A 13,217-nucleotide genomic window follows, 5' to 3' on the forward strand; every position below is an offset into this window, starting at 1 on the left:
TTCTCCTCCTGGACTTGCGAACTGCCTCACAGTTGCCGCATGTTCACATTGATATACCGGCAGCTATGGTTTATTCTCTTATTCACTCGACATGAAAGCAAGGGAGAAGAACAGGAAACGATGGAGCTGAACTCAGTGTAAAAAGCAAGAATTCCTGCCCTGTAATCCCCTGTATGCAACATTCGATATTGTACCCCTATCTCACTTCCTGTCCCTTTCAGTGAATGCAGAGGAAGACGGGCTGATGCATTACATACAGAGTTTATGTCCTGCTGATAGAAGCTTCTCTCCACACCGAGCTCAGGTGTCTTGTCCCCCCCCCCATACTTTCTCCGTCTGTCCGGGGCCGACTCCTTTAAGTCCCTCCGAGGGAGTATCAGCGAGTACAAAATCTAACATGTGTCCCACTGACTTCCATTAAATGTTTTATTGCCCCGAATAAACCCAGATCTGCTGTTTTATGCCTGCAAAAACTTGGGTTCTTATAAATGTCTCCCTGTTCCATGTATCATGTTGAAGCCACAAGCCTAAATAGCAAAAGCAGTCGTAGCCGGTGTCACCCCGCCAACAGTGGGAGTGTATTAGTGTTCGTCCTGCCATGTTCTGGATAGAGATTTAACTGAATCTCCACGCAAGTAGCCAGTTCACCTTTTTTTTTTTTGTAACCACATAGATCTTTTTCACCGCTGAGGAGACTGATGTGCATTGTTGGACGATGCATCACTGTGAGAGCTTTGTCACTTTTTCAGCATAATGTGATATTGGGTTGTGTGAATTAAAGAGTCAAAGGAGAGAGGGGAGAAACAGAGATATCTACTAGATCTATGGACTCTTTGTCATGTTGAAACGGAATCTGTAAAACTTGCTAAATAAGGAAGCAATATTTCAGCGAATGTTAATGCGCATGTGGGGATGTGTTTATGACTTATGAATGTACTGGGCTGTGGTGTGTGTGTGTGTGTGTGTGTGTGTGTGTGTGTGCGCTCGTGTCTGTCACAGTATTGTATTGAAAGACCGCGTCAAGTGTGTGTGTGTGTGCCTATGTGGGTGTTATTGCCGAGGATAGTGTGGAGCAGAGCACAGCTTAATATCTATGTTTGACATAGAGGCCCATTAATAAGGCCCTGATCCCAGCCCAGTGACAGGACTGCTGACAGAGGAGGATCATGGGGAAGAATCATGTCCTGCTGAGGGAGCCTGGGCTGCAGGTAGGCCCATTCCGCCCTCCCCAGGTGTCATTACGGATGCCGGGGAGGAAGCAGAAGAGGGAGGGCCGCCACTGACATCTACATTAATCACCCCTCCACACATCACTCCCCCCTCCCTCCACCTCCACGCACCGCCCTCCCCCCCACCTCCAGCTCCTAATCATCCCCACACAGAGACCCAAACCCAGTAAGGGGATACTCAGCCATGAAAGATATCCAGCTAAGAGCTCCCCAAATACCACTCTGATCTGATCATGAGTGATGTTGCTACGTGAACCTCTGACCTGGCACACAATTAAAAACACTTTCCTCTTTTCTGCCAGAGACACGCAGGAGATACAGCTTCGCCGAAAGTACACATTTTGTCACTGTCTGGGTGTGATTCATTGTTTGCATTTGAATTGCACCTTAGTTACCAGCAATTAAAATGCAGAAAATGTCTCTGCTGGAATGCGCGGTTTCCAATCCCCCATGGTTTATGCTCCTGTTGTACACACTCCTGATTGTCTTGTTGATATCACCCTATCCACTTGTGGACCCCCTATTGATCCACAGCTGTGCTTTTATCTGCGTAAAAAACAACAACACTTTATGTTCACGTTGCCTCTGTTTGAATCAAACCGTCAGATATAAGGGGATCCTGTAATTAAAGGACACAACAGTTCATACACAGTGATCACATGGACTGCTTAAAATTGTCTCTATCTTTTATTACCTGCTGTTTTGTTTCTTACCATAGTAAAAGAAGAAATAATTCAATGTAATTGTACCAAAAAAAAAAATCAATGGACTTTGAAAATCAACTTGACCGACTGAAGACATGTCACTCGGGAAAGTGGAGGAGGATGGATGTGAGTCAACTCAAACAGCTTACCTAATGAAAGGCTCCACCCCAGGATCCATCAATGAGCAGATGCTCTGAGAACAATAACGGTCCGATTATCTGATTGATTATTAGTTCTGATTCAATTTAAGACACATAATTGCACAAAAATGTGACAGTAATTGCGGCATGATTAGTTTAGGTTAAAACAAATGATCCATTTCAGCATCTGGTGGCAAACTCAGATCAGTCTTTGCTGGGGATGCAGGGAAATAATATGAGACGGTCTTCTCCTTCATGTTTTTAATATCTGTGGTTTCATTTATGTTGTTGATGCAGCTGGTTCCAAACCACCACTCACGCGTTTGCTCTCCCCTCAGTGATGTCACACTCATTTGTGTGTGGTTACACCTCATCTGCATGCTGTCTGTTTCTCTAATGAAAGAAATAATCAACCCAGAAAAGCCCCTGTTTGTCAGTAATATTATGACTGCCACACTAATAAAAGATCTTTGACGTTCTTCCAACAGTGGAATGAAGCATTAAGCTCATATAATGGTGTCCATGGCTCAGCCCCACCATCTCATTTATGTAACATGCCTTGCCCTGAGTAAACACAGCCTCCAGTTTAATTAAAATAAATCCACTTTCAGCTGATATTTAGAAACCCATTGAATATCACTGCCTCCGCTATAGATACAGTGATTGAAAGTGGGGAATAAAGGGCTTGGCTTGGAGGAGAATTACACACTACTTACTTTTCCATCAATGAAGCCATACACTCAGTTGTTTATGTTTGTAGTAGGCTTTTCTTCTTAGTAAATGACCTTTCTCCAATTCTCTTTTTTCCTCTCTTTTATTTCCCTCAAACCTTCAGCAACACTGATAACACAATAAATTTCTGTGTGTGTGTGTGGTTACACACATCTGGTAGAATCTAGGACACTATGGAGGCACTGGGAAGACGGCATTTGCATGCAGCTCACAAACATATTAGAATATGAAGACAAATCACTGTGTCTGGCCAGCTGACAGCGCTGCCTGCAATGGGAGCAGGCTAGCAAACTTGCAGCATGTTGCAGTTCCCAGTAAGGCCTTTATAGGGCAAGCTTGAACATGCAGCTTGACAAACAAGCCATGAGCAGTCAAAGCTATTATTAAAGGCAATAGAAGTGGTTCCCTTTGCCAGAGCTGTTCTGTCATGGCGTTAGCCTCCTATGTTTTATTGGGAGAGTATGGTTTTCACAGACACCTCCAGGGCATGCACTGTGTGTTTTGAGGGCTTTGTTCTCCTGGCTGACTTTGATGTAAATCATAAAATGGGAAATTTAAGCCTTTATGTTGTACTACTGCTGCTTTTGTATTTGTTCAGCCGACTTGTCGACTGTACTTTATGTCCTTTGTTATGTTGGTGTGGGCATATATCTATATATACCTATGAAAATATGAGTTCAATATTGCAAACAGCCACAGTGTACTTTACCCTGAAAGCATATTCACATTGTGTGAGGGAAAAGGAGTTGAGTATAGTTTTTGTCAGATTGCCAATCATAAACTGCTCGGAGTGATACGGTAAATAAGCCTTGTGTAGTTAATGCATATAATAGTGATTTAATTTTACTGTATATTACCATGTGTTGAAAGAGCTCCTGGTGTGGCATTCATCAGAGCTGCTTGATTCTACTGCTGAAATTAACCCAGAGATTTATGCGATGGTGCAGTAATATGATATCAATCACGTTGCTTTGGGAAAATATTGCTGCCGGTGGCTGCATATGCTGGCTCCTCTTTTTTTTTTTTTCATTAATACCACTCCAGAGTGCAGTGTGAAAACAGCCTTGTTACAAGGATTGTAGAAGACACCAGTAGGGGGAGCTCACAGCTCATAGCTCGACCCCTAATAAACTGGTGAGACCATTTAAACAGAGTTGCTGGGCAGTGGTGCAGACCCCATGGACAACCCCCCCTTATCTCTGCGCATCTACATAGACAGGGTCCTGACTGTTGTGTCCAATTATATTACTTGAAATCATCCATAATTAATTATTGAATTTCTGTGATTATTTTTTTTTCTGTGCTGACTGTGTTCTGCCTGTGTCACTCTTCACACTTAACCAGAAAAAAAAAAAAAAAAACATGTGCAAAAGTGTGATGCAGGGAAGCTTTCTCCTCACCTTGGTTCAGGGGCTCGGTCAATCAGTCATTGATTTCTGGCTGAGATCATATTTACAATTCAGCCCCAGTATCTATATACAGGAACATACTTGTTCTGTCTCTGCATCTTTAATATGTCATACAAATTGTTAAGTGATGCCACATTTTTCAGAAATAGTCACTCATTTGAATCACTCTATGCACTTTTTTTTAACTCGGTTCTTTTACATATGCTTCTGCCTGTTGGCTGTCTTATTTCCCCCCCAGTGGCCCATCTATGGCTGCACACATCTAATTATTGCACCCAGTCATATTGTTGTGAATAAGATGCTTAAACGATCTGGATATTTCCAGATTAAACTTGTTGACTAGTGTAGCTTCCCTGTGGTGAACAGTGATCTTTCTTTGCTGTTACTGTTATTTTTTTTATGAAAGGCTGTAAATGATGTGTGCTTAAGTAAAAATCCAAGTGCTTGTAATAAAGACTTGATGTGTGTTTACCACCCTCTTCCCTTCAGTGAATTTCTCTTTTTTCCCCCTTGTAGAAAAAGCAGCAACATGGTTTTTAGCTTGGTTTGCTTTTATAACTTTAGTCAGATTTGGACTAAGATCCAAGCTCTCCCTCGACTTCCCCTTCCCCTCTTCCTCTCTCCCTCTCTCCACACACTGTCTGCTCCCCTGCTTTCCTCTCCTCTCCTCTCCTCCCGTAGCCGACCCGTGTTGTGTGCAAGTGTGTCAAGCTTCAGTGTGGTGGGCTGCGGGCTGTGCCGGGTGCGCATAGACCGTGCGCTCCTAGCGGCAGCGCTGTTGAAACCTGAAGGCAGAAAGAAGAGTGGGGATGTTGAACTGACTTTGTAGTATGACTGTACATTTACAGCGCTATATTGCAGGCTAGGCAAAGCACATAGGTCTTTTTGGGGAGCCGGTTCCCTGTGTAAAAAAAAAATAAAAAAAAAATGAAATAATAAAAAACAACTTTTGGGGAATGCGTTAGAGTTGACGGCCGTGCATGCAGTTAGGAGTACCATCAGTCGAGCCATGTGTTGAACTGTGGAGACGTCGCTGAAGATTTTAAGAGGTGCCACAGACGCGTCTCAAGGAAACCGAGGACCTGCGGAGAAGTGCATAGCCTACATACGTTTGTTTTCTCCAGACTGTGGACTTCACTTCCTCCTCTGTCTGCCTCCGTGGGCTTCGTCCTCTACAGTAGTGTCGTGTGTGTGGAGAACAGCAGTGAATGCGGATGAACTCCGGGGGCAAGCGGGGATAATACCCGAGGAACCGGGAGTTCGGTCGGTCAGGTTTGCTGGATATTTACACCCCGAGTAGCTCCGGGTGACCTGTAACTGTTAAATGGATCCTCTGTGTTTGTGGACATTGAAACTGGCTCTGGTCAGAGAGTAGGACCTCTCCGCAAACTCGCAGACACACGGAATAGACTTGGCTGTCATTTTGGACATATTTTGATTTTTTGCAGTGAATTCGAGGATTTGCGCGCCCGCCGTGGATGTTTAATATGCTAGTATGGGTCCGCTAGCGTTCATCCTTGTTGGTGGATTACTGTATTTTCAAGCTGATGGTAAGTTGCCGAACGGGCTGATGAGTTAAACTTCTTAATGTATTTAAAACAAACAAACAAAAAATATTCCTTCTCTTTAGCTCAGACTTTGCCACTGGTTTCCCTCCTTCTATGTTGGTTTGCAACCAGTTTCCTACATGTTTGTTGTCAAAGAAATGATAAATTCACTGAGTTTCTTTTATTTTTTAAAATAGAATTATTTAAGTTGCAATGATTAAGTTGTTTTCAGGGGTTACTGTTAATAACTAGACCAATTTGATGAAAGTATGATTTACCATTGGGCATAAATGCACCATTTCAGGGGGTTTCTCTCAGTTTATTGAATTAAAAATAATAAGTAATGTATGAACAAGCAATTGAATTCAACTCTTCATCCACTGCAGCTTTCGCCTCTCAGGAGGTTAAAAATGGGGCAGAGATGAGTCGTTTTTTTCTCTCTCTATGCAACAGATAGAAGCAGCGTCATACAGCTCCTGTGGTTATATTGGCCTACATATCTATGTATTATATCCATGAGTCATGTGCATACCATGACATGGGAAGGACCAATATGAAAATATTTTTGCCCTCTGTTACTCTGTGACACTACAGTAAGTGCAAAGCCAAGATCTCTGGGTGTGATTCTCAGGTTCTGTTGCACTGGCTACAGGTCACCTCACCCCCAGAGGAGGAGGGCGTCTTGTTACAGGGTTTTTGGATAAATGGCAAACAAATCCCAAACATTTTAGTGTTTTAAGGCGACACGGATGAAAGACAAAGTAGGGTACAAAAGAAAGTATAGCTCATACCTGTGGACAGGAGGCTCACTGGCTTGGGGGTGGTGTTTATCAGATGTGATACTACTGTGATACTCCCTGTCTCTGCACTGTATGGTGGATAGAACCACTGTGGTCATTTTGCTTTAGGATTTCAGTGCTACAACTGGGCGTTGTGCTGTAAACCGGCTTAAACCCAGGCCGGGGCAGTGCCCCGGTTTATTACTCCCATTTGTTCGATTAAACTTTAATAATGGTGATCTTGGTGATTGCAAATGAAAATGATTCTGTTTCATTCCTGCAGCCAAAAGCGTCAGCTCTTTATGTCCAGTCTGCCACTCGACTGCTAAATCAGCATTTTCTTTTTTATGATTTTACAAGGCTTTGGCCTACAAGAGACGTGCTTTAATGGGGAATTAAAACAGCCTCAACTGCTGAGTTAATGTGATGACTTGCATCAATCACTAAAATAGGAGGGCTTAGGTGACAGAAATCGTGATTGGGATTGGTTCCAACCTGTGACTGCTGGAATGATGGGAGGGATAAAGATGTAGTACCTGTTTAAAATGCATCTGATTTCATTTTTAGTGCTGCTTTTGATTTGGACACAACTTTTCATCGACACACAAGCCTGCACAGGACTCATACTCCTGACCTGTCACACACTGGGACATTATATCAGCAGTTGCGAGGGATGATTCACATTTATGTTTGCTTTGTATTGTTTGTACAAGTTAGCAGTATGTAGCGCTGGGGTTTTGTTGCGACTGAATGCAAGAGCCTGCAAGGCCCCATTTTTTTCTTTTCTTTCACCTGTCAACTCCGGTTTTTGTTCTTCACAGCTGCAAGTTTTTGGTTCTGAGGCTTTCTAGTTCAAACCTCATGTCTTCTGTAGTTAGCAAATCAAGTCCCCTGTCTGTGGGATTTGAATATTTTTCTTTTTTCCTTTCTTTTACCTTTTTTTTGGTGTCTTTCACTCTGCTCAGCCAAACCCACTGGTTGCTAAGCAGTGGCTGAAGGCATTGCTAGCTGCCCAGAGGGAGAGGGTGCACATCTCCCCAGGAGCAGTGAATCTTCCCAATCATTTTGCCTGTCACCCTTTTTTCCTTGCTCCCCCCACCCCCACCTCCCCTCCACCCATGGCAGAACTCACCCATCACCCAGCCCCTTTCAGAGGTAATCTGAGGGTCCTTAGAGAGGGAGGAGCTTACTCTAAGAGTCCACTTAGGCAGACAAAAAGGTCTGGAGTTGTATTCACTGGGCAGCATAGCCAACAAAGCCAAGCCTTTTGAATGGCGTCAGTCACTGTTTAGTGTGCTGTGATTAATACTGCTTGTGTGTAAGGCAAGGAGAGAAAAGGTGAGATGGAGACAAAATAGAGGAAGAGAAAGACTGTGTGTTGGGTGTTGCCAGGGCTGGGAGAGAGCTTTTGGGATCTGAATTAGGATTGTGCATTTAGGTTACCTAGACTTTTTGTTTTTTTTGACAATCAAGTTGATTGCAGCAGGAGATATTTCCAAGAACACAACAGTCAGCAGCTGTCTGGTTATCTCTAGAACTCTGCAGCGCTGCTTTTGAAGCTGGATTAGAAGATGCTTTGCATAGTGGACGTGTACTCCTGACCCCGTGCTATTCTGAGATCTCCTGCATGCTTGTGTCTGATGTAGGAGCTGGTGACATCACGTCCATCCCGGGTGACACCCAGAGAGGTGCTGAAATATGGCCCAACTTAAATCCTTCTAAGAAGCTATGGAGAAGGCAAAGCCAGGTCTTTGATGCCCTCTACACTGCACACTTCTCCATCTGCCAACAGGCCTGTGGTGTCACAGATGCTGAGTCAAGAGAAACTCAAACCTAGAGTGTGTCTGTATATATGTGTGTGTGGGTGTGTGTTGAAGGCAATGGAAGAGGGACAGGAAAGATGGAATGAATGTAATCAAAAATATAGAAATTTAACAACAAGTCTTTTAAGGGGAAATAGCGAGGACGAGGCTTTATTACCAAAGCACCCCGGAGACTAACAGCTCTGTTGATGGTCATGATTGAATGGGAGAGGTCTAGTACTGCCCTATAATGGGAAGTAAGCCCAGATTAAAATAGTCTAAGTGAATGATGACTCAGGCAGAAGTCATTGTGTAAGAGCCGTGGCGATGTCTCGTCCCAAATGTGATTGTTCTGCTTGAGTTGGCTGCGTTTAGGCGGTCTTATTGTAATTGCGGTTCATTTGCTGGAATGGGGCTGCTGTAATGATGAACCTTCATCTGAGATCTACAGGAAACTCTGCTCCACTGTCTCCCGCGATCGCATCACTGTCACGGAAGCCGCTTCCCTCAACATCTAAGGGGCACTATACTGTTTATTCTCTGATTAACATCAAAAATGAGTGGAGAGTAAAAAGACAAGAGGACTCGAGGGTGGTGATCGCAACTTAAGAGGAAGTGAATTACAAAAGAAACAAAGTAGTAGAGAGAATTGAGCACGTGTTCAATGGAAACCAGCTCATGCAGGCCGGCGTGTTTGCGTGTGTGCCTCTGCACGTGCAAGCGTGATAAGTGTTACTTGACCAGTGACATGGGCCTGTCAACTCCCATGATATTTTAACAGCCAAGTCTGGGCTACTCTGTGGATCGCGTTTCAGCGGCCATCACTCCACACCTTCAGGACAGAGCAGATTAGATTTTGAACTCTGCGTATTGCGAACTCTACTCCCCTCGAAGTCTGAAAATTCTGCTCTCTGATCACTCAGTAATAACCGGATTTCGCAACTGTTTTCTATTCTTGGGTCATGCTGGTTAATTTTCCTTTACTTTTTTTCGCAGTGCAGAAATGGGAGAGAAAATGTCAGAGTCAGACAATGCACATGGTTGGTTTTTGCTGTAAGGCCAGCAGAATGCAAGGGGGAGGTAATACCACTCTCCCTGTTTTACCTCTGCTTTATTAAGCATCAGCCAAGCATACCGCTGACATTTACAGAGCAGAAAAAAGGGCCTAATGCCTTGATGCGTTTGCCTAGGGAGAAGAAGACAAAGTAGGATGAGAAATTAAAAGAATAGATGGAGGTTTTAATGCCAACAGGTAGCAACAGAGGATGTAACCTATATATTCCCTTATAGTTATGTTTCCAAAACTTCCTTGGCCTTATCCTTCACACACATCTTTACACACCTATCTGTCGTTGGCAGAGTCCATAAGGGTGGAATTCAAACACAGAGGGCGGTTGTACACCTGCAGTGGCAGTACAGTGGGATTGTGTGTGTGTGGAGGCCGGGATGTGGGGGTGGGGCGGGGGTGATGTGATGAATTGAACACGCCGACTTCGAGGTAAAGCAAGCAGTCAGGGCCTTCACCTGTCTCACACACCTGCAGTAACAGAATACACACCTGTGCTTACCCCTCTGGCCCCAAGACAGATATAATCCTGGCTCTATTCTCTCGCTGCCCGTGTTTCCCAAACAGCCGATTAGGAGTTTGAGGCAGGCCAACAGACAGAAAAAAAACAAAACATTGATCTCATACTCTTATATAATCCCTGATGATTAGATGATAGTGAATGAACCCTCATTGATCAATAGCAAATACCCAGCAAGTGGCTGTAACCCAAAGTGCCTCTGTGTAGGGCAGATTACTCGGTTTCAGTGCGGATGTGACGAGCAATCTTATCTCCGGCAGAACTTTGATTATTTTTTAAGAGCATGCCAAAATGCAGACAGGAAGTCAGGAGAGAGCACAACACAAGCCTGTGCTGGTTCACCTTATCAGTGTTTTCATGTTGCACGCTGTTCTGAAACGTTGTGTTTTGGGAAGCATCTAATTACTCTGCATCCCATTGCCCTCACTTTTTCCCCCTGGTTGGCTGTCTACCAGCAACCTCTAGGTGGAAGGGAGGGAAGTCAAGGTTGAATTACTCACACAGACGTACATACAGCAACATAACTATACATGCTCATGGGCATAACCCACACACACACACATTGAGAACACACGGAAAAACATAATAATACATACTGGCATGCATGCAAACATGTAGGAACTAGTATTTTTTTTCCAACAGGAACAAGTAGCCTACATAAAAGCACATGAGCTTCGGAAACATCTGGCACAGACATACGCTGTATGCATCCACATCCCTGTTTATAATTAGGATTACCTGTTTATAGCACACTAGCATTTCTAGTCAATTTCCACCCACATTTCCTTCCTCCCTGTTTTCTCTCTCTCTGTGCTTTCAGTCAGTAACACACCTTCTTGATTCTTCACTGTCAAGAGTTTGTGTGACAGTTGTACCTGAGCTGAGTGTCTCACCAGTGTCTGGAGAGATGAGGTCAGGCCTGGTGATAAAAATGCATGAGCTGTCTCTCAGTGTGAGATGTGTGAAGATGGACAGCCAGAGCGCGACACTCAAGCACACATCCGTCACACGCAGCAGCAGTCCAACCGCTGCTGTATTGCCACTCAGAGCCGTAGAGCCACTGAATAAGTGTCTTGTTCCACCATCTCCATCCCCTGCGTGGTCTGTGGATCATCCAGCCATGACAGCTTGCTACCTTTATTTCCCTGTGACTTACTGGGAAATGTGGGAGAATACAGACTCCCAAAGTTTGCACGCAAACACTCACTAAACCTGTTTGAGAGTGGAAACTATAGTAACCTGGTGGTCTTCAGGCTCTATCCTCCTTCATGTCACTGAAGATTTACAAACATCTGGCTGCCACCCTGGTCCAATATGAGCCATGCAATGCTGATATTGTTGAACCTTTTTATGAATTGGAAATATTACGTATAACAGCTATTAGTGTGCCAGAGTGTATATAGTATATATATACATAATGAATGTGATGTGCTGTCATTATTCTTGGCATCTTCTAAGCAAGTGATTCTATGTGCTAATATATTCTGCAGTATGCTAAATTATGTTTACTAACATTTCATTTGCTAAGAACGACTGTCAGGCCAGGCAGCGTGGTTTAATTGCATTCTCATCAAGACATTTTGAATGTATTCGCACAAGAATTAGATCAGTAATAATGCCTGTGCGTCAGAGCAGTGGGAATCTGCTCTTGTCGTCTTCCTGCTGGAAAAAAAACAAACAAAAAAAAACTGGCACCACACTGCTTTGTAAACCGAGCCACCGTGACCAGGGGTGAGTTGATTTACTGTATATAATAGCTCCTGGCTGCACGGTTGAAGTCTCAGTGTGGAACGTGGCACGAGCCTAGTGTCACAACCATTGTGGTGGACAGAGAAAGAAAGAAAAAAAAAAGCCTTAATCGCATCCTTGAACCTTTGAACTCCCCAGTTCCACTGCCCGGATGGTGATGATTTTTTCTCAAGATCTGCTCACAGGCATTTGTCATCGAGAGGCCCAGTAACACCCAGGCAGTGGTAGAATTATGAAACATATTGAGTGTATGTGTGTGTGGATGTGTTTGTGAGCACTATTCATAACCATCACAGCCTATTGTTTTTTTGCGTTAGCATGGATATATGGGCCAGAGTAAATTGAACGAGTCCTTCATCCACTTATTGCTGGCACCTCTGACCCTGTAGCCCTAAGCCAGACCGGATGAAGTGTCCCGCGGAATATAAATTTAATAAATCTCATCTTGACTCGCCATGCTTCACCTTTACAAAACACAAACAGAGAGCCATGAGGACCATTATATTACCTCGCACTGCTCTCCGAGTCCATCACTCAGCTGTTATTCCTCACATTCACATGCGGGGCTAACGGCCACTGGACCGGCCGGAGGTGGTGACTGTACCCTCATTGACATGCAGAGACACCGCAGTGTGTTCAGTACAGGTCATAAACCCACCGCACACCTCCAATTATCCACTCATCTCTCAACACGGTGCATCACAGACAACCTGAAGGGCTTCTCCCACACCCTCCCCTCCCCTCCCCTTTTTGCCTTCATTTCTAAAGCAATAAAGGACTTATTTATTTCTCCCTCTTCAATCTGCAGGGGCAGCTCGGCAATGCAGGTAAAGAGATTACAATGCTTGAGGGAGAATCAATTGATGCCATTCATTTCATTGCTCTCCCCTCAGTCGGAACTGTTTAGAGTCGCCCACGGTTGAAAGTAGGGAATCGGTGAGGTGATGCTTGAGCCCAGTTGTGTCGACCTTCACACACACACACACACACATACTGTACACACACATACATCAACACAAATACCACTGCTTGCTTGTCAGATTAGAAAGCACATTTACAGAGATTAAAATGGGTCCACCATCAGAGTTTTCCTGCTGATGACCACTGTGTGACCGGAGCAAGTGGACATTAAGCAAACTCAAGGGCTCCTCTTGAGAGTGGGGAAAGTACAGTACTAATCATTCAAGTCATCGCTTCAATTTTCACCTATTGTTCGGGTGCTATGAAACGTTCATTTAACATGTACAAGCGCAACATCTTTAAAAAAAAATCAAGGCTGCAGCCACAGTACAAAGCAGAGGCAGGAGAGCAAATGGCCGAGCACATCCTGATCAGAGGGATTCTGCTGGGAAAGAGAGAGAGGGATAAAGAAAGGTGCGGCAAGCTACATGCATGAGTGGCCGTGGCATCGGAAATCATTTCATCTGCATCACACAGTTTAGTGTCCCCACCAGTGGCCTGACAGTCTCACAGGGCTAGTACGGTACTACTTACACTCTTCAGCTATTTATAGAGAGAACCCCCCCCCCCTCGTCCCCCC

At 44.3% G+C, this 13,217-nt stretch overlaps 1 protein-coding gene across 20 annotated transcripts in view; it reads left to right on the forward strand.

The window, feature by feature from the left end:
• Positions 1-13,217, forward strand: part of robo2 (roundabout, axon guidance receptor, homolog 2 (Drosophila)) — a 274,846-nt gene that overhangs the window by 107,470 nt on the left and 154,159 nt on the right. For 7 of the 20 annotated variants that reach the window (XM_085796029.1, XM_085796030.1, XM_085796040.1 and 4 more), the window contains exon 1: positions 4,930-5,764. The exons of the other annotated variants lie outside the window; for them this stretch is intronic. In XM_085796029.1, coding sequence (XP_085652155.1) covers positions 5,710-5,764 — 55 coding nt within the window. In that variant the 5' untranslated portion in view covers positions 4,930-5,709. Of the gene's footprint in view, positions 1-4,929; positions 5,765-13,217 lie in introns of those variants that run through there. 20 annotated transcript variants of the gene reach the window in all.

This window comes from Trachurus japonicus, chromosome 13 (assembly GCF_045865225.1).
Source record: "Trachurus japonicus isolate A0001 chromosome 13, Traja_1.0".
Classification (NCBI taxonomy): Eukaryota; Metazoa; Chordata; class Actinopteri; order Carangiformes; family Carangidae; genus Trachurus; species Trachurus japonicus.